This window comes from Pleurodeles waltl, chromosome 10, assembly GCF_031143425.1.
Source record: "Pleurodeles waltl isolate 20211129_DDA chromosome 10, aPleWal1.hap1.20221129, whole genome shotgun sequence".
Classification (NCBI taxonomy): domain Eukaryota; kingdom Metazoa; phylum Chordata; class Amphibia; order Caudata; family Salamandridae; genus Pleurodeles; species Pleurodeles waltl.
Genome location: NC_090449.1, coordinates 158672529 through 158696621, shown reverse-complemented (window position 1 = coordinate 158696621; position 24093 = coordinate 158672529). Strand labels below are relative to the sequence as shown.

General features: G+C 45.4%; 1 protein-coding gene across 1 annotated transcript in view; it reads right to left on the bottom strand.

Annotated features, from left to right (window-relative positions):
* Positions 1-24093, bottom strand: part of MYO15A (myosin XVA) — a 761224-nt gene that overhangs the window by 167848 nt on the left and 569283 nt on the right. Inside the window, exons 52-56 of the mRNA XM_069212299.1 lie at positions 23523-23634; positions 21345-21419; positions 17384-17589; positions 1877-2019; positions 1432-1504 (exon numbers count right to left, since the gene is read on the bottom strand). Of these exons, the coding sequence (XP_069068400.1) occupies positions 1432-1504; positions 1877-2019; positions 17384-17589; positions 21345-21419; positions 23523-23634 (609 nt within the window). The remainder of the gene's footprint in view (positions 1-1431; positions 1505-1876; positions 2020-17383; positions 17590-21344; positions 21420-23522; positions 23635-24093) is intronic.

Here is a 24093-nt window from a genome sequence, read left to right as displayed (position 1 = left end):
TGAAAAACCTTTCTCTTTACCTCTGCAAAATGATTACTTTTAAGACGAGTCGGAACAGGACCTGTTGCAGACAGGTGCCATGAAACGTTTATCCCCTTGCTCCTTGGTGGCCCTGGTGTGCATGCATCCACTCTTTTTTGCATGTACTGGAGTTATAATAGGGACCCAGGTATGACAAGAGGACATCATGAGGTCTGAGAGTGACATCTGCTTGCCACAAGAGTGGCATCTCTTAAATTGTGACAACTTTGGTGGATATATTTCTTCTTATTCAACACTGAAAAACTATTTTTGGAAAACTTTCCTGGCATTGCAGGAAAGGGGAACTGATGTCAGTGTGTCTGGTGGATGCCTTACATAGCTCTGTGATGTAATGTCTGGGTGATTTCCAGAGGCAAAGTGGAACTGTGGCTCCACCCCATGTCGCAGGAGAGTTATTGCCAAGTTTCCAGATCCAGTCTGACACCTAGAGGCATTCAAGAGGTGAGGAATGTGTAGTTAGAAGTATCCATCAGAATGTCCGGGGGCATACAACTTTCATATGGCACGTGGTGAAAATGAAGGATGGTCAAGGGGTGGAGAGCTGGTTGGAGAAAGAGATGGAATGTTGGCCATCAAGATTATCTAGTAGGCTTTACAGCATAACAGTAAATGTCATTGTACAGACCACAACATAACTGGCTAGATGTAAGCTCTTTTAAAAATGCCTATGTCATTTTGTCTAACTTTAAGAGCTATACTTTTGTCAAGGGGCACCTCTGTATCTCAGCTCTTGGCTATGGAACTATTAAGTACCAATCAAATATGTACTTACCAACAAGGCAAGTATAAAGGTGGAGAGCTCCACAAAATATATATAGCCTATAACCAACCCTTTATATGACTTTGGAAGAGATGCCCATTTTCTTAAATTGAACTCTTGCCTAGGAAATTGTTTTCCCAAAGATAGCTTTGGGATGGGCATTTGTACATTGTCTATATGGTCTGCACTTGTCTCCAAGGAAAGATCTAAGTGACACTAGGGGCTTTAAAGGGCTACTTATGTGGTGGTCTCTTTGTATGCCACAAATATTTACATTGGACCACATCTAAATGAGCTAAACATGGGCTGATAGGGTCGAATTTGAAGGTGGGACTCTCATAGCACATGCCATTCTTGTTATGAATGATGTGTGGGATCAGCAAGCTCCGGTACATCCAAGTGGCGTAACAAAACCCGAGGGGGGCTCCCCTGCAAAGTACATGGAGGCCCCCCTCTCTGGACTCACTCAAGAGCTTTCAGGCCAGGGTAATGTGCTTAGGGAGCTCCCTGGCTCTCGCCCCCTCCCGCACAACAGGGCTGCTGGGGCCTTTGTTATGCCACTGGACCATCCAGAGTTGGTGAGATGCAAAGTGTGAAGGTGACACACGCTGCCCATGAAGCCTTGTTACCTTTGTGAATTTCAGCATCTCGGCTGGGTCCTTTGGTTCTCCTCCCCTTCTGGATTTCTGCCTGAAAGAGTCCCTATAAGAGAGAGGATGAACAATTAAACATAGTGCTGATCACTGGATAAGAATTAAATCCAAGGCTGCTGGACCTTTCTGATGATTGTTGCTTGAAACATAGTGGGAACATGTTTGTACAGAATATACAGACTATTACCTATTTTCAATAAAACATGTTTTTTTTCAGAGGTCTCCTTTAAAGTGAGACGTTGCTAATCTTTCTGTCTTTAATACCAATCCTTACAGCAGAGGCCTGAAATGGCAGCACAGGTGGGATGGTACTACAACTTTCAAGGACTGCCATCAGAACATTGAACATTTGGTCACATAGTCTATGACGTAGTACACATCATTGGATTCTAATGAGCAGTACTTTATTATTGCAACTTACGTTGTCTTCCTCTGTACATCCCGGAAATATTTCTTAGCAAACTCCAGCATGGTGTATCGACTGTCCTGCAGGATGGTCTCATCTATAACTCCATCCATGAACTCATCTAAGCTTTCTGCATATTCACTTGGTGCTGGGGACACCTGGAGAGAATAAGTAAGTGTGAAGTGGGAGAAGGAGAAATGGTCTCATGCTCAACAGAACATCACTTAAGGTTGCTATTTAGGGAAAACTGTGCCTTTATTGTCTTGACGTTATTTTCTATCGAACAGTCAGAATGCTTATATAAATGTAATGGGGTTACACAGAAATATAGACTAATACAGTGGAACTCAAAGGAATCATCAGATTGACACTCTTTTTTCATCCATCATAAGCATAATTTGCTTAATAAACCATTTATTTCTAAATTGCTAAGGATAGCAGGCCCATGGATGATCCACAGGAATAAGGAAAATTAGAAATACTGGGCCACATTCAAAGATGTTTCACGCAAGCTCCTCTGGTCTTTTTTTGATACCGTACAGCACTTTGGGAATAAAGACGGTAATTTTGCTGGAGTCCTGATTTCGTGGTGTCACTGGGAGAGATGGACCAGTAGCTAAAACTATTCCGGGAAAACGTTTAATACAAGCAATTCCAGGCAAAGTAAATGAGTGACCAATTTATAGTTTCAGAATTAGGAGTCATATCCCACTGACAACGAGTTCCCAGTGATCACCCATTTCCCCCATTACATTATATTGTCTTCATCTCCAGGGAAACCAAAACTACAAATAAGCTACAGTGCTCAGTCATACATCCCACTTTTCAAGTGTGAGACATTCAGGTCCATGGCAAGTATGCCTCTAACCATCAAAGCCACAGACTATTCTGTGGGAAAGTGGGAGGAGGTTCACACTAATCTGAATACAGTCATAGACCTCTTGGTAATAGAAAAGTTCTAAAGAACAGATTTAACAATGGCTCTCCATGGGAAAAAGACCAGCCTGAACTGCCAGACAGGGTCCTCCCTGGACTGGTTTCGGGGTATCACCCCTCATCTGTCAGGTTAGCTTGAATCCAGTGGCACAGTGAGCATGGGACCCACGTCTGGGCATACTCCCACTTAGGGTGACAAAGGCAAAAAGAACAGAGGATGGACAGAATGCCCAGACGTGGGTCCCGTGCTCCCTATGCAATTGGAGTCAAGCTAGTCTGGCTGATGAGGGGTGATACCCCGAAATTGGTCCCAGGATGCTTGTTTCCTGTCCAGGGAAGACCTGGTCTGGCATTTCAGGCTGGATTGTTCCCATGGGGAGCAGGATCAAGACTGATTTGCATACAGCTGGGTCCAAACTGGAATGGCATGGGTAGCAAAAAAACGAAGGATTTAGGCCCAGACCTCTATACTGGGGGTGAATTTTGACATTGTTCAGCTTTACGTCCATCACTTGGTCTTTTTGGCATTTGTTGGCCTAAGAGGGACGGGTATGCCCAGACGTGAGACCTGTGCTCCCCATGCAACTGGAGTCAAACTAGCCTGGCTGATATGGGGTGATACCCCAAAACTGGTACCAGGATGCTTGTTTCCTGTTCAGAGAAGACCTGGTCTGGCATTTCAGGCTGGGTTGTTCCCACGGGAAGCAGGGTCACGACTGATTTGCATACAGCTGGGTCCAAACTGGAATGGCATATGTAGCAAAAAAAACGATGGATTTAGGTCCAGATTGCTGTACTGAGGGAGTATGTTTTGACATTGTTCAGCATTCCGTCCATCACTTGTTCTTTTTGCAGCTTTTATTTGGAGCACTTTACACATGCTCTCGCATAAACTTAAATATGACCTGCTATTCAAAACGCATGGCGTGTGCACGGAGCTTGACAGAGGCTCGGTGGGTTGGATACAGGAAGTACCCACTATATTGGACCGTGCCTGTCTATCCTGCATTTAACAGTGTTTGTCCAGTGAATAAGCCGATATGATGGGAATGACGCCTTAAGAAACAGTAACCTATATGACATGTATACAGTGTTCACATATTTTCAGAAGTGATCTTGTAGCTTGTTAAAAAAAAAAATCAGATCCCTGTTGTACAACCGAAATCACCTATCTGCGTAAAATCATCTCTCTGAAAAAGGTTTACAAAATTGTCCATTGATTTACGTGTCAAACCAAACCTTCAAATATGGCAGCTACAGTATTGGACCCCAAATAAATGGTTGTGACACTTTGGCCCTCTTTCAATAAGCATGAATTATGTCAGGGAAGCAAACGGGTTCACCTCCGCTGAACACCAGTGGTTTAATGTACGTAGTAATCTAGGGGGCCTTAGTGAAAAAAGAAAACTGACTACTTTTGCACTACATTTTGCAGACAGAAAGCTCAGTGTTTACACCAGTCAATAAAAGCGTGAGAAGCGGTCATTGTTGCACCCACGTCAGATATTCTCGGTTTGTAGGGTGCTCTAGGACACTGAGGTATATAGAAACTTATGGCCCTATTATGAGTTTGGCAGTCTGGGGACCGCCAATCCTGCGGTCCGCGGCAGTTGTAATGTGGCAGTCGGACCGTCACATTGGCAGCAGTCAGACAACCACATTGGCGGCAGTCCAACCGCCACCGCAACCCTGGTGGTCTTAAGACCATCAGGTTCGTAATGACCTGCCCATTTGTTTTGATATTTGTGTTTTTTACTTTTTCACTTTTATTTTAAGAAGAATGACAGTAGGGAATGCCAGACATGGACTGTTTCTATTTCCCTCTAGTTTTAAGCTTCTTTTAAATTTTGACTAAAATGTGTCACATCTGGGCTTATGCTAATGTAAATGATTTCATGTGTTGCTTCTTCCTTCCTTTTTCTTAGGCAGCACATTTAATTTATCTCAGCAATGATTTGTAGTCAAAGGTTTTGACTTTCTTCGGAGCACATATTCTAAAGATGGAATAAGCTCAGAGGTGATAAGGCAAATAATTATCCTGAGTCCGTGCCTCCCTGGTTATATGGGAAGTCTGGTTTTTATCTCCTCTTGTTTTTCGTCTTATTTTCAATTTTCTTTAAATGTGAGAATCGATTAGAATTAGGTTTTCATTGCTGTTTGCCAACTATCTGATATTATAATTCAATGATGCAATTACTTTTGAATATGTACAAATATGTATGAGAAATTTCTTGCCTAGTGCTTCAGGGTGTGGGGAGATTGTTTTAGTGTTTTGATCAAGATGAATTACATATAAATATGCACAATTATAGGTATGGAAGACCGGTATTATTATGCAGTATTATTTGTTATTTCATGTTTGTGTACACTATGAAGTGTTCTTGCAAAACTGTTCTTGCAAGCCTCAATGAGGTTCTTGACAGCTAAACTATTTATTATGTTTAGAATCACAATATTGGTGAAGGAGATATTGGCCCTCATTATGACACTGGTGGTAAATCCCGCTTACCGCCATGCTGACGACCGCCAACATACCACCGCAGTGGCGGATATCTGTTCACCATATTATGATACACACACACACCAATCTGACAGAATACAGCCACATACACAAATCTGCCAGACCAAACGTCAGTGATAAAGTGGCGGTCCCAAAACCCATACCGTTACACCAACTAAACAACGCCCATCACATTATAACCCACAAATCACCATGGTGGACATTCAACGGCGGTAAACCCTTGGCAGTAAACATCGCCGCGCTCAGAATGGACACCCACATACAAAACAACACTACATTGGTTAATACCAAAAACACACACCTGACACCCATGCACACGCCACACCCACACCACTATAAAACACAAACCCACATTACCCACAACCCCTTACGAACAACAACTGCCACCAGGAAACTGAGAAGAAGAGCACAGAGACAACTAGACACACACACCATTTACACCCATACACCCCTCACGCACTCCACATTACACACCCCACCACACTACCCAACACACCCTCACCAACACACATCACACAACACCTATGGCACCACAAAGGCACACCCGTTTCACTGAGGAGGAGTTAAGGGTCATGGTGGAGGAAATTGTCAAGGTAGAGCCACAGCTCTTTGGAGCACAGGTACAGCAGATATCAATAGCAAGGAAGATGGACCTATGGTGGAGAATCGTGGACAGGGTAAATGCCATTGGACAGCACCCAAGAACAGGGGACGACATCAGGAAGAGGTGGAACGACCTATGGGGGAAGGTCCATTGCAGCAAGGCACCAGCTCGCCATACAGAGGACTGGCGGTGGACCCCCACCTCCTCCCCAACAGCTCACAGCATGGGAGGAGCAGGTACTGGCAATACTGCATTCTGAGGGACTCGCTGGAGTTGCCGGAGGACTGGACACTGGTAAGTCAATATTTACTACCTATCACCCCCCCCAATACCTGCATGCCATCTCACACCCACACCCTTACTCCACTCCATCCCACACACTGCACCTACACATCTCACTAAGCCAAAGCCCAATGCCAAGCCCTGCATGTCATACCAATGCATGGACACCCCTCCCAGCCCTGCATGGACACCCATCACTAAAGCATGCACAGCATAGGGAAACTAACATAACCACAATACATCACCATACACAAGCAAAAGCTGGCAGGGCAACACCAATCATAGAGGGGAAGCTAGGGAAGTACAAATGTCATACACTTGAAGCATAATACATCATTTACATTCCCACAGGTACCCCAGCCAATGTCAGTGGAGAGGAGGTGTCACCACTATCTAGTCCCCCAACAGAAGAGGCCCTCAGTGATGACAGTAACTCTGGACTTCTGGATCTGGAGGACCTACCTGGCCCTTCAGGGATCACTGGCCAACCGGTCGCCCGAGCCCACTCACAGACCACTACAGAGCCTCCCCCATCAGGAACCAACACCACAGCACCCCCCCCCCCCAGTGTACCCAAACCTCTGTCCCCAGGACATGTCAATTAGCAGTGTGCCCATCTATACAGGGACCACAGTCCACACCTCATACCCAGATAATCAGGGACCTGGGATCAGTGGCAGTGGGCACACCGTTTAGGGGACAGGGGCACAGGCCTACAGGGAAACTGTAAGGACTGCTGTGTGCCGGGGGGGACAGGAGCAGGGAACCGACTCTCCAGGAGGCACTCTCTGAAGTCCTGGGAGCCTACCAACATTCCCAGGATACGATGGGCCAGATCTTAGACAAAGTGCAGGAGAACAGGCAGCTGCAGAAAGGACAGTATCAGGGGATCAGGGAGAACTTGCAGGCCATTAACAACACCCTGATCTCCATAGCAGCGGTGCTGGCAGACATGGTCATCATCATGAGGGAGGCAACAGCACACCAGCGGGCCCCTACCACTAGCCAGTCAACTGAACAGCTCTCCACTTCTGCTGCCGTTAGTGGCCAGGAGGCCCCACCACACGACCCACAGGCCACCAGCATCCCTCCACCTGCAGAAGGTGAACCACCCCACAAATGTTCCCTGCGAACCAGACAGAAGCCAGAGACACTTGCCAAGACCACAGCCAGGAAATTAGATTCTCCTGATTGTCCCCTTTGTGCCCCACTCAGTCACCTTGTCCACCTTGAACTGCCATTGCTCCCCTTCCTATGGCCCATTGGACACTGAACCTGTGCTACAAACAGACTGGAACAATACCCTGGATTTTCCCCCATCATCACCATATTACATTGCACTTTCCACTGTATTTGTAGGCACTACAATAAACACCCTTGGAAAAAACTTGACTTCTACTATTTCATGTATTGCAAATTTGTATTGATTGAAACAGCTACATCCATTTCAAATGAACTGTACATAGTGAGAGCATAACAAAAGAATGACCTGTTGCTGGCTGTAGTGACCACATTAGGACATTGTTGTCATATCACCAACATCTGTAAAATGATAATCCATAGGTGACAGTAAGTAGAGGTAACAAGTGGGTAATGCCAGCAAGCCACTGCCACACAGAATACAATAGTCATAGAAATGTGAAGTTGTACTTTCTCACCTGTGTGTCATTGGAAGTACTGACAGATCACTGATGCTCTGTTGTCCACATCCTTATCCTCTGCCTCCTCATCCTCACTGTCCTCAGGGTCCACTGCTGCCATAGGAGCATCTCCAGTCTCCTCCTCCTGCAGAAAAGGTACATGGCGTCTGAGTGCAACATGCAGCATGCCACTACTATCTGCAGACCTTCTCGGGTGAGTAGCACAGGGATCCACCTGTCAGATGGAGGCACCTGAACCTGGCCTAAACGAGCCCGAAGGTCCTCTCAATGATCCTTCTGGTTCACCCATGTGCCTCATTATAACGTTCTCGAGCCCTTGTCCTGGCATTCCTCACAGGGGTCAGCAGGAACAATAGGTTTGGGTAGCCAGAGTCACCTGAAAGTATTGAGGGACAACATTTAGCCACACACTATCCTATTAGGTTAACAGCAGAGGCATACACTAACATATACTTGGTGGGGACCAAGGCTAACCTATAAGCCACACCCTGTGCCTCTGTAGTTGGGCCATCACATTTGGGATGCTGCTATTTCTCAGGACAAAGGCATCATGCACCGACACAGGATATTTAGCATTGACATGGGAGATGTACTGGTCCGCCAGGCACACCACCTGCACATTCATGGAGTGGAAACTCTCATGATTCCTGAACACCTGTTCATTCTGCCGGGGGGTACAAACGCAATATGTGTTCTGTCAATCACACCAATAATATTGGGGTTATGTACCATTTGAATAGAATCCAGCCTTCACTGTGGCCAAATCTTCCACCTGGGGGAAAGCAATGTAGCTGCACGTGTTTTACCAGGGCAGACAACACTCTTGCCAGCACAATTGAGAACATTGGCTGTGACATTCCTGCTGCCAAGCCCACTGTTACTTGGAAAGAACCTGTTGCCAGGATATGGAGCACTAATAGAACCTGCACAAGAGGGGGGGTCCCAGGGGATGACGGATAGCTGAGATCAGGTCATGCTCCAACTGGGCACACAGCTCTGTGATTGTGGCCCTGTCCAGTCTAAAGGTGAGTATAATGTGCTTGTCCTTCAGTGTAGCTAAGTCCCCCAGGGGTCTGTACACGGGGGTATGTCTCCATCTCCTATTTCATCTGCAGCAGTAGGTATCTAAGGGACACAAGAGTGAGTAGGCTGTCACTATACCATAACAGGAGTCCACATCGTGCAATTATGTATTGGGACAGTGTAATTTTCAAAGTATGTACCTATTTATCCTGTGACACAGCAATTGTTGATAAGCCTGTTCACCCCCCCCTTGAAATGGCGACTGCCTGTCCTGTGTGGAAGGACAGGTGGAAGTGAGGTAATTCCGCCGACGTTGGGCGTTGTGGCAGTAGGCGGTCGTGAACCGCTGTGCAATTCCTCATTGGTCAATATTGGGCCCTATGGAGTACAGTGGCCAATGGGGATGTACGCTGGCGGTGATGGTGTACACCGCCGCGGACGTGACCGCCATTTTCTAAATCATTTCTCACTTGTTTCCTGACCTTCCACAGGAGAAGACCTACACTGCATGTGCTGCTGCGACCTATGTTTGGAACCTACCATGGCCCGTGTGACCGGGGAAAGGGCCACAGCATTCACTTCGGAGGAGTTGGAGCAACTGGTGGGTGGGGTCCTACCCCAGTACGGACTGTTGTATGGGCCTCCAGACCAACAGGTGAGTACACTGTGGGCACGATGTATGTGGTATGAATTCATGAGGATGTGTGTGAAGGCATTGTATAAGAGGGGATTATCTGTTGGTGGTGTACATGTCATGCGATGGGCAATGTGTGTGCCAATGGTGATGGAAACAGGTATGGTGGGCCATGTGTGTGACAGCCTGGACTGTTAGTTTAATGGTGTTTTCCTGTCTTTATTGCTTCTGCAGGTCAGCGTCCATCAAAAGAAGGGAATAGGACGTGCCATCGTCAAGGAGGTGCAGACCCTGGGGGTCTATGGCAGGCAGAGCACTCACTGTCAGAAACGGTGGGAGGACCTGAGACGCTGGGCATGGAAGACCGCGGAGGTCCAGCTGTGGCTGGCCTCCCAACGAGGAAGGGGTGCCCATCGGACCCTGATGCCCCTGATGGCCCACATACTGGCGGTGGCCTACCCTGAGCTGGATAGGTGCTTGAGGGAATCATAGCAGCCACAAGGGGGTGAGTACAGTGGGTATCATTACACAATTTGGCTGGTGTGGTGGTATCCGGGTGGTGGTTGTGTGTTAGTGGGTGCCCCTAAGGCCAGGCTAGACATTGCAGCATGGGTCCTTTGAAGGGTAATGGTTGCATGGCAAATACAGGTAACCTATCTTGTTAGTAGTCACTTCTAGGCAGGGCTGCGTGGGTCCCAGGTGTGCCTCAGTTGGCGGTGGGTGCTCCTCATCATGCCTTGGTGACTAGCCATATCTCTGGTAGTGCAACGCATATTGCGTAGGCCTGTTCCCAGTGTGCGAGGGTGCTCTGTATGCCAACGGTGGTATTGGTGCAGTCATTGACCCAGTGTATCCTTTGTCTCTCTCCCCCTTTCTTGTTTTGTCATCCTGTCCTTGTGTGCATTAGCATCATCTGGCGGAGGAGCAGGGGCACCTGCGACAGAGGGAGCTGCATCCCACATGACCCTCGAGGAAGAGTTCACCGACGCCGAGGGAACCAAAGGGACGAAGGGCGAGGGAAGCACCACGGTGGATACTGGAGGGGACAACACAGACTCTGATACCTCCGCCGAAGGGAGCTCCCTGGTGGTGGCGGACACCTCTGTGACCACCCCAGCTGCAGGTACAGCTGCCACCCCTGTACCAGCACTGCCCTCCTAGTATCCCCTCAGCGAGTTGCCTGTGCTCGCTCACCCAGGAGGATGGGCATCTCCTTCGCCCCAGCACCTCAGGCCCTGCCCCAGTGAGCTCTGCTGCCCTGAGTGAGGAGGCTATTGACCTCCTGAGATCCATCTCTGTAGGGCAGTCAACCATTGTGAATGCCATCCAGGGGCTGGCATCCCAGATGCAGCAATGCAATGCATTCCTGGAGGGCATTCACAGTGGATTGGCGGCCCAAAAGAGATCGATTCAGGCTCTGGCCTCCTCTCTGATGGCAGCCATTGTCCCTGTTTCTACCGTCCCCACTCCAGCTACCACTTCACAGTCCCATTCTCCTCAACCCCCACCCATCCCAGGCACACATACAGGCGAGCATGCACACTAGGCAACATGCAAGAGTGGCACAGGCAAACACAAGCACCACACTTAATCTCACAGGCACTCACACAAACACCACACAGTTGCAGACACAACAACATTCACTGTCTCCACTGTCCCCCTTCTTCCTCCCCCACCTCCCTCCCAGTCATGTCCACACTCACACCTGCATGCACTACATTTGCATCCACTATCAGCATCACCACACCAAGCAGAACACACACCTCACTGGCAGACACCTCCACAACAACCATGCACTCGTTGCCTCTGTCCTCTCCTACCTGGCCTGTCCCCCCCTCCTAAAGGACACAAACGCAAGCACTCAGACACCCAACAGCCATCCACCTCACATCAGCATACAGCCCCTGCACCTGCACCCAAATCCAGCAGGCATGCACCTCCAACAACCACTCCCTCATCCTCCACTCCCATTACTCCTCCCTCCTCCCGCCCTACCGTCCCTAAAAACCTTTTCCTTTCCCAAATTGACCTCTTCCCTACCCCTCCCCCCATCCTGCACGTATGGGCAGGGTACCAAGGACACAGCCCAACACCTCAGATAAACAGTCCACGGGGACAGTGGTAGCACCACCTACTCGTGGTGGTAAGGATACCAGACCTACAACACAGAAGGGGAAGGAGCCACCACCACCAGGGAAGAAAGGGAAGAGTCCTGCACCAGCTGTGAAGAAGGGGAAGGGGCCTGCACCAGCTGTGAATAAGGGGAAGGAGCCTGCACCAGCTGTGAATAAGGGGAAGGAGCCTGCACCAGCTGTGAAGAAGGGGAAGGAGCATGCACCAGCTGTGAAGAAGGGGAAGGAGACTGCACCACTAGGCAGAGAGGGTAAGAGCCCATCCCCCCTGCCAGGAAGGGTAAGGGATCCACGACCCATGGACAGGAGGAGACGAGGCACTCTAAGCCAGCAGAAGCTGTCCGGCTAACACCACCACCAGCTATCACAGGGCCCCCACCGCCAGCTGTGGAAGTGCAGCCATCAGGGAGTGCAGGGGCTGGCCAGGAGGCTCCTCCAACCACCACCACAAGGCAGCCATCAGCGAGTGCAGGGGCTGCCCTGGAGGCTCCACCAACCACCACTACAATGCAGCCATCAGTGAGTGCAGGGGCTGCCCAGGAGGCTCCTCCAGACACCACCACAATCCAGCCATCATTGAGTGCAGGGGCTGCCCAGGAGGCTCATCCAACCACCACCACAGTGCAGATATCGGACAGTGCAGGGGCTGCCCAGGAGGCTCCTCCAACCACCACCACAGTGCAGACGTCACCGCCGGTGGACGCCATGTAGGCCACCCTCCAGGGGCTGCTGTGCGGGCTTCCCCCTTCAGAACCAGTGGACAAGTCACCCACTTGAGAGACTGTGGCCTTGCAGTCCCCAGGACAAAGCAATGGGCATGTTCCCCCCTCCAGAACCAGTGGGCAAGTCACCCACTTAAGAGACTGTGGCCTTGCACTCCCCAGTACAAAGCCATGGGCATGTTGCGCCCTCCAGAACCAGTGGGCAAGTCACCCACATCAGAGACTGTGGCCTTGCACTCCCCAGGACAAAGCAATGGGCATATTGCCCCCTCCAGAACCAGTGGGCAAGTCACCCACTTAAGAGACTGTGGCCTTGCACTCCCCAGGACAAAGCAATGGACATGGAGCCCCCTCCAGAACCAGTGGGCAAGTCACCCACTCCAGAGACTGTGGCCTTGCACTCCCCAGGAAAAAGCAATGGGCATGTTGCCCCATCCAGAACCAGTGGGGACGTTCCCGTATTTGGCTAAGCTCCCCCCCTATCCCCCTGAGGTGCCTTTCCACTTACAAAATGATGCCTCTGCAGTGTTCTCTACGGCTGTGTCAGGAAACATGTTGGGCCTTGGACTGTGCCCTGTGGCCTTGTGTGCCCTCATGACTTTGGATTGGGAATTGGCCCTTGATGGACATTTGTATATATTTGGTTTGTGTGGGGATTTTGCTATGCTAAATTATGGTCCGTATTTTATTATGCGGTGTGTCTTGTGCGATTGGTTTACGCGTGCAGCTGGTTGTGTGTATGGTGTGTGTGTGTCGAGTGTGTGTCGTGCGCGTCTGTGTGTCATTCTCTTTTTCCTCCCACCCTCCCTGGTGTGCTCGGCGGCTGTACTCACCGTCGTCATCTTCGTCGGCGTTGGTGTTCCAGGTGGAGCATGACGTAGAAGATCATCGCTGTTAGTAATGAACAATCGGGAAAACTTGCAGTTCCGGTTCCATGGTGGCGTGGTTCTTCCATGTGTCTCCAATGGTGAATCCTTTCAATTCTAAGCTCTGTTTCCGCCAGGCTTTTGTTGGCGTTGGTACCGCCCCGGAAAAGGTGGCAGTTTGCAGTGTCATGATATGGTGGGCGGTACTTTGTCTCCCGCCTGGCTGTTGTTGACTACCACGTGGTCACTCTTGTTTCCATTGTAGGGGTTGGTATGGTACATTGGCTGCCTATTGGAATTATCACTGCCATGGTCATAATTGTTGGCAGTCTTACCGCCACTTTATCACTCACCGCCGGGGTCGTAATGAGGGCCATTGTGTCCTGAATGTAACACGTGAGATAGGTTTAAAAATAAATAATTCGTAGTAGGTGATGGAAGCCCTCTTAAACACACATGGACTTTATGTTGACATTTTGTGGATAATTAGTGGGTTGTAATGTATGTAATCAAAACAAGAAAAGACAGAATGTTTTTTTAGTATCTACGATTCACTACCTCTAGGAGAGGAGTTTTTGCAGACTGCTGTTTAATTAGTGAAATTGCATTTAGTTGTAGTACCTTATTACTGTCAAACCTTCACCAAGTCCTGAGGATGGTCTCTATAAATGGCTAAAAGGGAGCCCTTGCATGCACTGCTAACTACCTCACATATTACATCTGTAATTGCATCTTCTATGACATTATTGATAATATAATTGCAACATTAGCAGTAAAATTACTGATCTGAAAACTGTGCATGGGGGGTGCGCGAGTTATAGTTATCTTGGGGCACAAGTTCAAGTTACTTGAAATGAAATAACTCTATAACAGCAGACTTTCTATGGTTTTGTGAGTGTGAATTCTGATCCTAACTATAATGTCCCTGTAAACTTTACTCTTTTTTTGGTGAATATATATATATATATATATATATATATATATATATATATATATATATATATATATATATATGTATATATATATATATATATATATATATATATCCTATGTAGCTATGGTTGGGACCTAGTTTCTATATAAAAAGCATTTTTTACTATATTTTTGCCACTGCTTGAAGAATTTTCACAAAACTTTCCAAAAACATTTGATGGTCCGGTCAGCCGCTGACTGGAATGTTTCAGGGTGATCTGTCTGGGGAGAGCCGAGAAAAAGGGGGGTCCTAAAACACGTTTTCCCCATTCATTTTTCCATAGGGATTTTGAACAGTGATAGAGCAAAAACTACTGGACGGAATTATACCAAATTTGGCATGAAGGTCCTGGTCCAGAAAGAGTGCTTTTTTGTTTTGGTGGAATTCCGTTCGTAGTTTTAGAGAAATTAAAGACAATCCAAATGTGTATATCTAAGGATGCAAAGGATTTGCGACCCCTCCTGATCTCGTGGAGGGATCTGATTGGCTGATAACACTTCAACAACAGAAATCGTTGAAGAGTTATCAGCCATCTTGGGACTCAGCTGATGCTGAGTCCCCCCAAAAAGTAAAATGTAAAGAAAAGGGGCCATAGTAAGAACACCCTGACCCCTTAGCTGTGGTGGTGGGGTCCCAAAGGGACCCCCCACGGCTAAAAAGCATTTTTTCTTAATTTTACAGACAGAGTTGCGGTGGATCCACAGTAACATTTTAAAAAAGAAACAACATGCAGGCTCCCGCGCTTCTTTACTATAATGCCCCCTTGTGGGTCTAAACCCTGGGGCTTTTGTGTAAAAAAAGTGGGGGCCCCTGGTCCCCTCCTGCTGTCTTGGGGACCTACACCTCCCCGGGCTTATGAGTTATATGCGGGAGCTGCATGCTCCCCCCACTGCCATGAGAACCACCACCTCCCCAGGGCAAATCTTAAATATGCGGGGCCGCGGGCCTCCCGCCTCGCTGCCAAGGCCACCATCCCCAGAACTACACTGAATTTTGAGCTGGGGGTCGCGTGGCCCCACGCGCCCCAGGGACCACCATTCACCGGGGCAAATATTTTAAAAAAGGAAGGGGATCCCTTTGGGACCCTCAAGCCTGGGGATCATCCCCTCCCCGGGGCTGTGTGCTCAGTTGAAGGGGGGCTGCACAGGGACGCTCCTGCTATGTCTCGGGGAGCCCACTCTCGGGAAAGAGCTGTTTTCTGTGGATTGGCTGGGCTGCAGCTCTGCAGCTGCAGCCAAGCCACAGTAACCTCTTCGGGTTTTGACAACGGGGCCTGTAAAACAGGTCCTGCTGTCAAAATCTGAAGCTTTCATCTCTGTCCCCTTGAGGGCTCCCTCCCGGTCCCAGACAGCCCATAAAGGGCTAAAAAATAAAAAATAAAAACACATAGCTCAGTGTGAAAGTCGCAGAGCTTTGGGGGCTCGAGTCCAACTGCACTAATTTCTCTTTTTTTTTCTTTTCTTTTTAAATAAAAAATTAATTATAGTTTTAAGAAAAAATAACAAATACATGTTTTATTTTAATTTGAACACAAATATCTCATTTTAAGTATATGAGATATTAAAGACTAAAAAAAACTCTATTTCCCTCTCACTTTCTTTCTCTCTTTCTGTCTCTTTCAATCAATTTCTCCAACTAACACACCCACTCAGACACTTACACACCCACTCACAGACCCACTCAGACACTCACGCTCCCACTCACAGACCAACTCAGATGCTCACGGACCCACTCACAGATCCACTGACACACTCATGCACCCACTCACAGACCCGTGCACACACTGACGTACCCACTGAAACACCAATGTACGCACTCTCACACCCAGACAATCTGACAGCCACTATCACTCCAGATATACCCTTTCACATCTATTCTCACAAATAGAGAAGCTGCAGCCAACTCCCGCCGAGCACGGCCAAAGGGCTGTGCACAGCATGGTTTTGGGTTGTTAAGGGTGATGGCCACAGGGTCTGCCTGCAGGCAACCTCCACGAAGGCCGTGCGTGGCAGTGGTTGGATTAACGTATAGTAATTAAAATTACTATATGCTAAAAAAACACATAGAAATTCACTTAAAAAAACAAAGGTTACAAGGAAGTTATAGTTAGGCTCACATTTTTTACAAAAAACTGTGCATGGCGGGGGCGCATGACGGGGTGCCCCATCTGAGCGATCTCAACCCAAGGATCCAATCCATGGAGCCTGGCCTAACCATTTAATATTTTTTGGGGGTGGGGGCCGTGCAGCCCCCCTTCCCAGGCCGATCTCACTCTATGGACCCCAGAGCCCAGCCTAAACATTTCATTTTTCTTTTGAAGGCCCTGGGAGGAAGGCCCTGAGCAAACCTTCCTTATTAATTATTAAAGGGATGCCCCCGGGACCTGGCCCACTTGGGTGCAATATAAATACAAATTGTGGGACACTGCACTTTTTTTTTATTCACAGCAAAATTCACACATTTTGCCGTGATTTAAAAAAAAAAATGCCCAAGGCTAGGGGGCTAGGGGTAAACGTACCCTGCCCCCTTTTCTTTTTTACTTTGTTTTTAAGACTTGGCTGAAGCCAATCAGATTTCTGCACGAGATCGGGAGGATTCACAAAGTGTTCGCGCCTCTAGATATACAAATTTGGTTCTGAAAACAACTGAACAGATTTACACCAAATAATAAAAAGCATAATCTGTGGACCAAAACTACCTTTCTACCAAATTGGGTGTAATTTCATCCAGCAGTTCAAGGGGTGAAGGCATGTCTAATGAGTCTACGGGATAAACACATTTTTTTACCTCATTTTTCTCGGCCCCCACTTGACGGATCACCCCAAAACTTTCCATGCATAACAAGATTCTAAAAGGCACTTTTCTGTGGAAAATTTTGTGAAGATTCGTTAGGCAGCGCCAAAAATATAGGCAAGTCAAAAAACTATACCTACCATCTGGCTATATATATAGCTAGATATCTAGATATAGATATGTACACATGTATATATATATATATATGTATATATATATATATATATATAGAGAGAGAGAGATATATATATAAAGAAACAAAGTGATCGAACCAAAGTCAGTCAGAAGATCTGCATATTATAGGATGAAAGCACTTTGAAGAGAGCTTAGAAATAAAAACTCATTCAAAGGAGAAGATGACCATCCTGTACTTACATCCATCTTTCTATCAAATTCATGAGCAACAGCTGTGGAAGCGACTGCCACCGCCAGAGCAGATGAGGCTGCCACCTTGCCCTGCTTGTTTTTTGGCTCATCTTTCTTGTCCACAGGAAGGTGGACAAAATCTGGTGCTGCCACTGGCTGCACGTAATCTGAAGGGAAGAGTCCAGATCTTCCGTGAATTGCTCCAAACTTCCACCCTGTGTTAGGCATATGAAAAACAATGTATAAAAATCACATTTAATACATTCATTAAGAGGTTTGAATAAATGACTGTACTTAGAAAATTTTTTATCTTCACAGTATGGAAGGGTACGAAGACATTCTTTGGCTCATGAAGTAATACAATGATTTTTGAGAAAGGTTAAAAAGATAAATAATTGACATAAATATTTAATGAGACAAACATGTCTAATGGCTGTCTAAAAATGATCAAAAAAAGGTTCCCCTGTCTGTAGTAGAAGACACTGGTAAGGGAGTGACTAGTGGTTTGACACACACTAGCTGAACTTCCACAGTGCCCACTTTCAGTAGCATATAGAGGAAGGCAAGCCAAAGGACCTTATTGATGAGCCCCATTGCCCATCAAAGATGTACCACTGGAGGAATGCAAAACCTCTAACTCTACTAGTGGTGCTAAAGACGCTGAAATCAATGGTAAATAAATCATAGAAAAACACAGAAAGAAAGAGGCATTAGTAATCACTCAAGATGCTAAAAATAGAAAACAAAGGGGAGCAATAGCTGTATGAAAATCAGTGGGAACCACAGCTGTGAACTAAAGTAAAAATAAGTAATTGAAACATAGGGGGAGTAAAATGTTGAGACATATTTCAAAATTCCCTTGCTCAAACTTTCTGGTCAGAAGAATGGTGGTGTGGCAAAGGGACCTGGGTGACCACAAGCCTAAGTTAGAAAGTATCAAGTGGGTTCCAGGAGGCCACATACAAACACACTGAGCAAAAGCTCTGACTGAAAGGAGTCTGAAACTGCAAAGGCTCTAAGTAAGGCAAACCAAGTGAAGATGTTAGAAAGATCATATCCTTACTAGACTAGCACCACATTTTTGCTCTTTTACCGTCCTCTTGGTGGAATTTCTTACAGTGCAAAATGATTTCTGAGGACGTTGAATTCTGTGACAGAAAGACATCAATAAGTCTTAGCATCAGTTCCCAGAAGCGATACTTCACCTCAAGTGGGGACACCTAAACATCTAACATGAGCACCTTCTGTTGCTACACTGCAATGGTTCTTTTTCTTGTACACATCATAAAAGATTGATTGATTCATGACTACTTATTAAGTTTGTATGGTTTACAGTTACACATGAGGATTTTCTTGAATTTGCTATGTTATGCCACCCAAACCAGACGGACCCTTATTTATTGATGGATAAAATTGTAATGCATTGGATGTACAAAATGTGTCTGAATTTGAAAATAGCTTTTTAAGCAACATGTGACTCCACTTAGTACATGTTAATAGAACAAATGCACAATCATTACGTATGAGTTAGAAACCATTGATAAAGATACAAGGATCGGGCGTGACTAATCAAGTTGAATATTTCATTTCTACTCATAAGACACTACCACTAGTGCCACATAGAAGTCACATGGCTGCAGGTTAAGTGCTCTTCTACCTAGAACATTTCTTAGTACCTAAATTGTTTATTGTCGGGTATCTCTTTGATTCAATTTGATGCATTCTGGAAAGTCATTTAAATCCCTTAAGCCCACAGGAAATGGTAAAATGTATTCGAAATCCCCAACCCCTTTGGTATTCCAATTCTACAATGGATTACCTCTGAAAATCTCTCTAATTTCTCAGTCTCAGTCATGTACAGAGTTTCTATTTGTCAGATCTGGGACTTATCAGTCCTCTCCTCAATGGGATCCATCTCAACATCTATCATAATTTCCTCTCATTGTCCCCCAGAATTTAATTTCCATTGCTTCCTGAAACACGTTATTCTCATTAAGAATGACTATTACTTCTGCTATTCCCTCTCATTCCCATCTAATATATTTTGGGCCATATGTAGTATTTACTGGTCGCAAAATGCTAGTTGCAATCTGTGATCAGTATTTTGCGACCAGTAAAGTATTTAAAGCACTGATCTATAAAGTAACAATTCTGAATCTTTGTCGTTAGGAATCTGACCTAGCTTGTGCATAATAATGAGGTAGATTAGAAACTCCAACTCACTACAATTGGAAGCCATCACATGTATGGTGGCTTGCTGGGGTCAGCAGACCACCATGTCTGTGGTTGTTTTTAATAAAGCAAACTTTTTTTAACGCAGCCCATTTTCCTTGAAGAAAGCAGGACAGCGTTTAAAATGAGAAGTTTATTTATTTTGTTTAAGAGGAGGCAGTGGCCCCATGGATCGCTACCACCTCTAAAAAAACTTTTTTTTACATTCACAAAGGAGGAGGGGTACAAAAGGGACCGCTTCCCTTTTGCAAAGGAGTTACCACTTACTTTTAGGTTTAGTAATTATCAATGTTTTGCGACTGGATTTCGGTTGCAAAACATTGACACATTAGATACTGATTTGGCATTTGGAAGAGGTGCCTACAACAAAACATATCAAATTGGTATTCAATCTGAATCGCATTTTAAGAGTTGTAAAAACTTTTCAGACTCCTAAGATGGGATCCGTAGATATGAAAAAGCATTGTAACATCGACAGTAAATCAGAGCGTTTGCAGCCATTAAACTGCTTAGTAGATCTGGATCCTAATTCTTTTTCATTCTCCTCTTGGTTTCCTTTCATTCCCTATAAGATATGCTTTTCTCTATTCTCTATTGTAAAGCTCAGCAGAGGTGGGATTCATGTGTAGACACAGATGGGTTTCAGGCACATCTGGAATTCTTCTCAGACCCATTCAGGCTTATTCTCAGTTCCATCTGGGCTGCACTGTGAGGTTCATATGGGGGGACCTTTAGGGCCATCTAGGAATCTTTTGGAGAAGAATCTAGGTGGCACTCTGATGCCCAGCTGGTACTCACTCTGAGGCAAATCAAGCACTCCATCCCATGCAAAAATGGAACTTACTCTCAACTTAAACTCACCCATCTATGATGCTCTTTCACACCCTTCTGGGAGTTATTTTTAGTGTCATCTGAGGTGCACTCTTAGGCCTATCTTGGATGCATTTTAAGTCCCTTCTGAAAATCGCTCTCAGATCTTCAGGGATGCACTCTCAGGCTTATTTGGGATGCACTCTACGAACTGACTAAAGTGCATTCTCTGGTCCAGCTGGGAATCACCCTCACCCCCGTTGGGATTCACTTTCAATGCTTGATGGTACATACCCATCTGGGATACACTCATTTACTGTGCACTCTCAGACCTAGCTAGCAAGGCAAAATTGGGTAATCTCTGTCAGGCCAAGCTACAGTTCACTCTTTCGCACATGAGGGGTTCACTCTCAGTACAGTCTGTGATTTACATAAGGAACATCTTGGGATTCACCTTTAGACTCATCTGAGATTCACTATCATACCAATCCAAGAGACATTCTGAGGCCCAACTAAAACTCACTCTCTGGCCCAAATGGGACTTTCCCTCAGGCACAGCTGTGATTTATTGAGAGTCTCATCTGGGATAAACTCAGCTCAGATTTACCGTTAGGCACAGTTTGGAAGTCATCCTTATAGCCAGCTGGGATTAAATGAGTTTCTAATCCTTCAGCATGGGTTTATTGTAGGCAGAAATCACTACAAAGATCCAATGGTACTATTCCTTTAAGTGAGAAGAGAAACTTCTCATTATTCATATCTCATAGTTGATGTAGCTGATTATGAGGGAAACAAATGGGGACAAAATGGTTGCCAGTGGTAAACATTACATCTTAACTAGCAGTGAAAGTTAAAGTGGAGATCAACCAAAAGTTCAAGGAGGGACAGAAAAGCACAGCAAACTGGCACACCACTCCAGAAAACCCACCAAAATCCTGAGTGCCACGCTTCAGCTCCTCCAGATAAATCACTTTCTTCCTGACAACGCAGCCATAATTGTGGCCTGGTGCAGTAACATCCAGGGGAAGGAGGAAGAGGCATGTGTAAGCGAAATAGAAACAACATAATGCATACATCCCCATTCCATGCTTGTACATGATGGCATATATAACACAGTTTCATGGGAAAGAATCTTACCTATAATCATTTAAAGAACTAAACTAATTTTTATATTTCTCATCTCACATCTACTGGATCAGTTAACATCACTATGCTGTATTCTCAGTACTGTCATGGTATCTACCCATATGGCAAAGGTTGGTGCATGAATGAGGTGTGGGAGTAATTTAAGTTTGAGCTTTCAGTTTGAATAACATTCAGCTGAAACATTTACTGGGACACACTTAGTACAAAACAAGGAAATACCAGTGTATTTTACATTTAGTTATAAAAAATATTTAGTCCCATCCAGTTTGTGCACTGGAGCACTATTTTATGGCAAGTTTCTGAATGCAAACATGTCTTTCTAAACTATGGGTCTCATTACGTGGCTGGCGGTCTTGAGACCGCCAGGTGGCGGTCGGAGTGCTGCACTCCAGGAGGTATCAACCGCCACATCCAGGGGATTGACGTTCCTGCCAGGAGCATGGTTCACGATAGGCTGACGGCAGTCTGACTCGTACTCAGTAACGGCGGCACTGAGTTCAGCACCGCCGTGCTGAGCACGAATCCCCCTTCTGCCAGCCTGTCCATGGCAGTGTCCCCGCTATGGAAAGGATGGTAAAAAGGCTGTGCAGGGGGGCAACAGGGGGTCCCTGCACTGCACATGCCCACGTGATGGACAGTGCAGGGACCCCCCTGCCTGCACCCTTGGAATGCACACTGTCTGCTCTGCAGACAGTGCACATTTCGAGGGTGCCAATGTGCTACGGTATTAGTCACATCCCTCTTAAGGGAGCCGAGACTAACACAATAGCACGGGCTGACTGGCGGGAATTTCCTAATACAATGTTCTCGCCGGTCAGACCCGCGGGACCATCGTAATATGACAGGGGGTGAGGCAGCCGGGTTGACGGCCGCCTCATCCCCGCAAGTTTGGCAGTCGGCTCATCCGTTAGGTGTTTTTATGCCAATAATGTTTATAAATAATTAAAATTGAAAACATGTTTTACAAGTTGATAGATTTAGAAGAAATTACTTCATATTTTTTAATTTGAAAAATACATTTATTTGTGGAGATATTTAGTTTCATTTTTACTTGTTTGCAAAACCTATTTTTATATAGTTATGTATGTAAATGAAAAAAATTGAATTGATAAAAGTTATATTATTTGGATTATTGTAATTTAAAATATATATTTTTAAATAAGAATTACAATATAAACTAATTTTAAATATATAGTTTTTGCAGAAACTATTGACTTTTTAAATTTAAAATTGATTTGATTTCTATACATGAAATATTTTTAAATTATATTATGCATATTTTTACACTATTTCTGTTTTTGCCACTCTAATGATAAAACTAAATATAACTATAGTCTATCATTTTGTAATATAATTTTATCAACTTTTTTGAATTACAATATATTGGAATTAATATTTATGTTAGTTTAATTATAAGCTTAGGCTTTATGATATTTGGTATTCCATATTTTGATCTTAATACTTTGGTTAGTCAATATTTTTGTTGCTGATATTCAAGTCTAAAATTGATTGAAATGATCCAGAGACCCAGACATTTATTGCAGTCAACAGGGGGAACTAAAAGGTTTAATAAATTCAGATATATGGAATTCACAGTGTAATGCCAGCTGTCATTAGAATGGAGATTCTGTGAGAAAATTAGCAATATTTCTTCAATTACCATTACCTGACATTAAGCTAAGGATGAAATGTGGGTAGGAAAAGTGGAAAAACCTAACAATCTACTTCGAGAAATACTAATTATCTTTATGAAGGAGGGGATCTCAAGGAGTTGGCAGCCAAAACACATGTTGGGCCAACAGCAGTGCCAAATTCAAGACAAGTGTTGGGATTTCTCCCCAGCAGTGAAAATGTTCAGAGAGGGGACAGACACCACTGGATATGCATATACAAACCATGCCACTTTGCTAACATGAGTCCCTCTGCCCAATGGCTGCTGTTAGTGACAGAGTGCACTGACCTCGATCTAGCCCTTCCATTGGCAGCAACCGGATGATATCTCCCTTATGAAAACTCAGCAAGCTCCTGTCATCGGTGATATAGTTTCTCACAGCAACCATGTAGTTGGAATCCTGAAAGATTTAAGGAGAACATTTCAAAGTGACTAGTCACTGTCCCTTCCAAGTCTGGTACATGCAATCTTGTATGTATGAGTTAAACTAGAAATAGTATAATACAAAGACTGGATGAACATCTGATGTGTGTCAACTTGAGCTAATTACCTTTATCAGCTTTTACACTTGACAGAAATGCATGACTTTCTACAGCATGGCACTGGACACATCTATACAGAAATGTGAACAAAATGAAGGCAGATCTTCTAGCCAGGTTGCCATCAAGCTCCTAAGACTGTTCTGTGACATAAGCTTTTGTTGCTGACATCTGCCCTGATTTGCAGGTCAAGAGTTTGACTCCTGGAAAAGCCATTCAGCCTTCCATCTTTCAAGGTTGATAAACTGAGCACTATTAAATTGTGTTATAGTAGTGCATGTTGTTTACACTACCTAGAAACTGTAAAACTGTAGTATGGA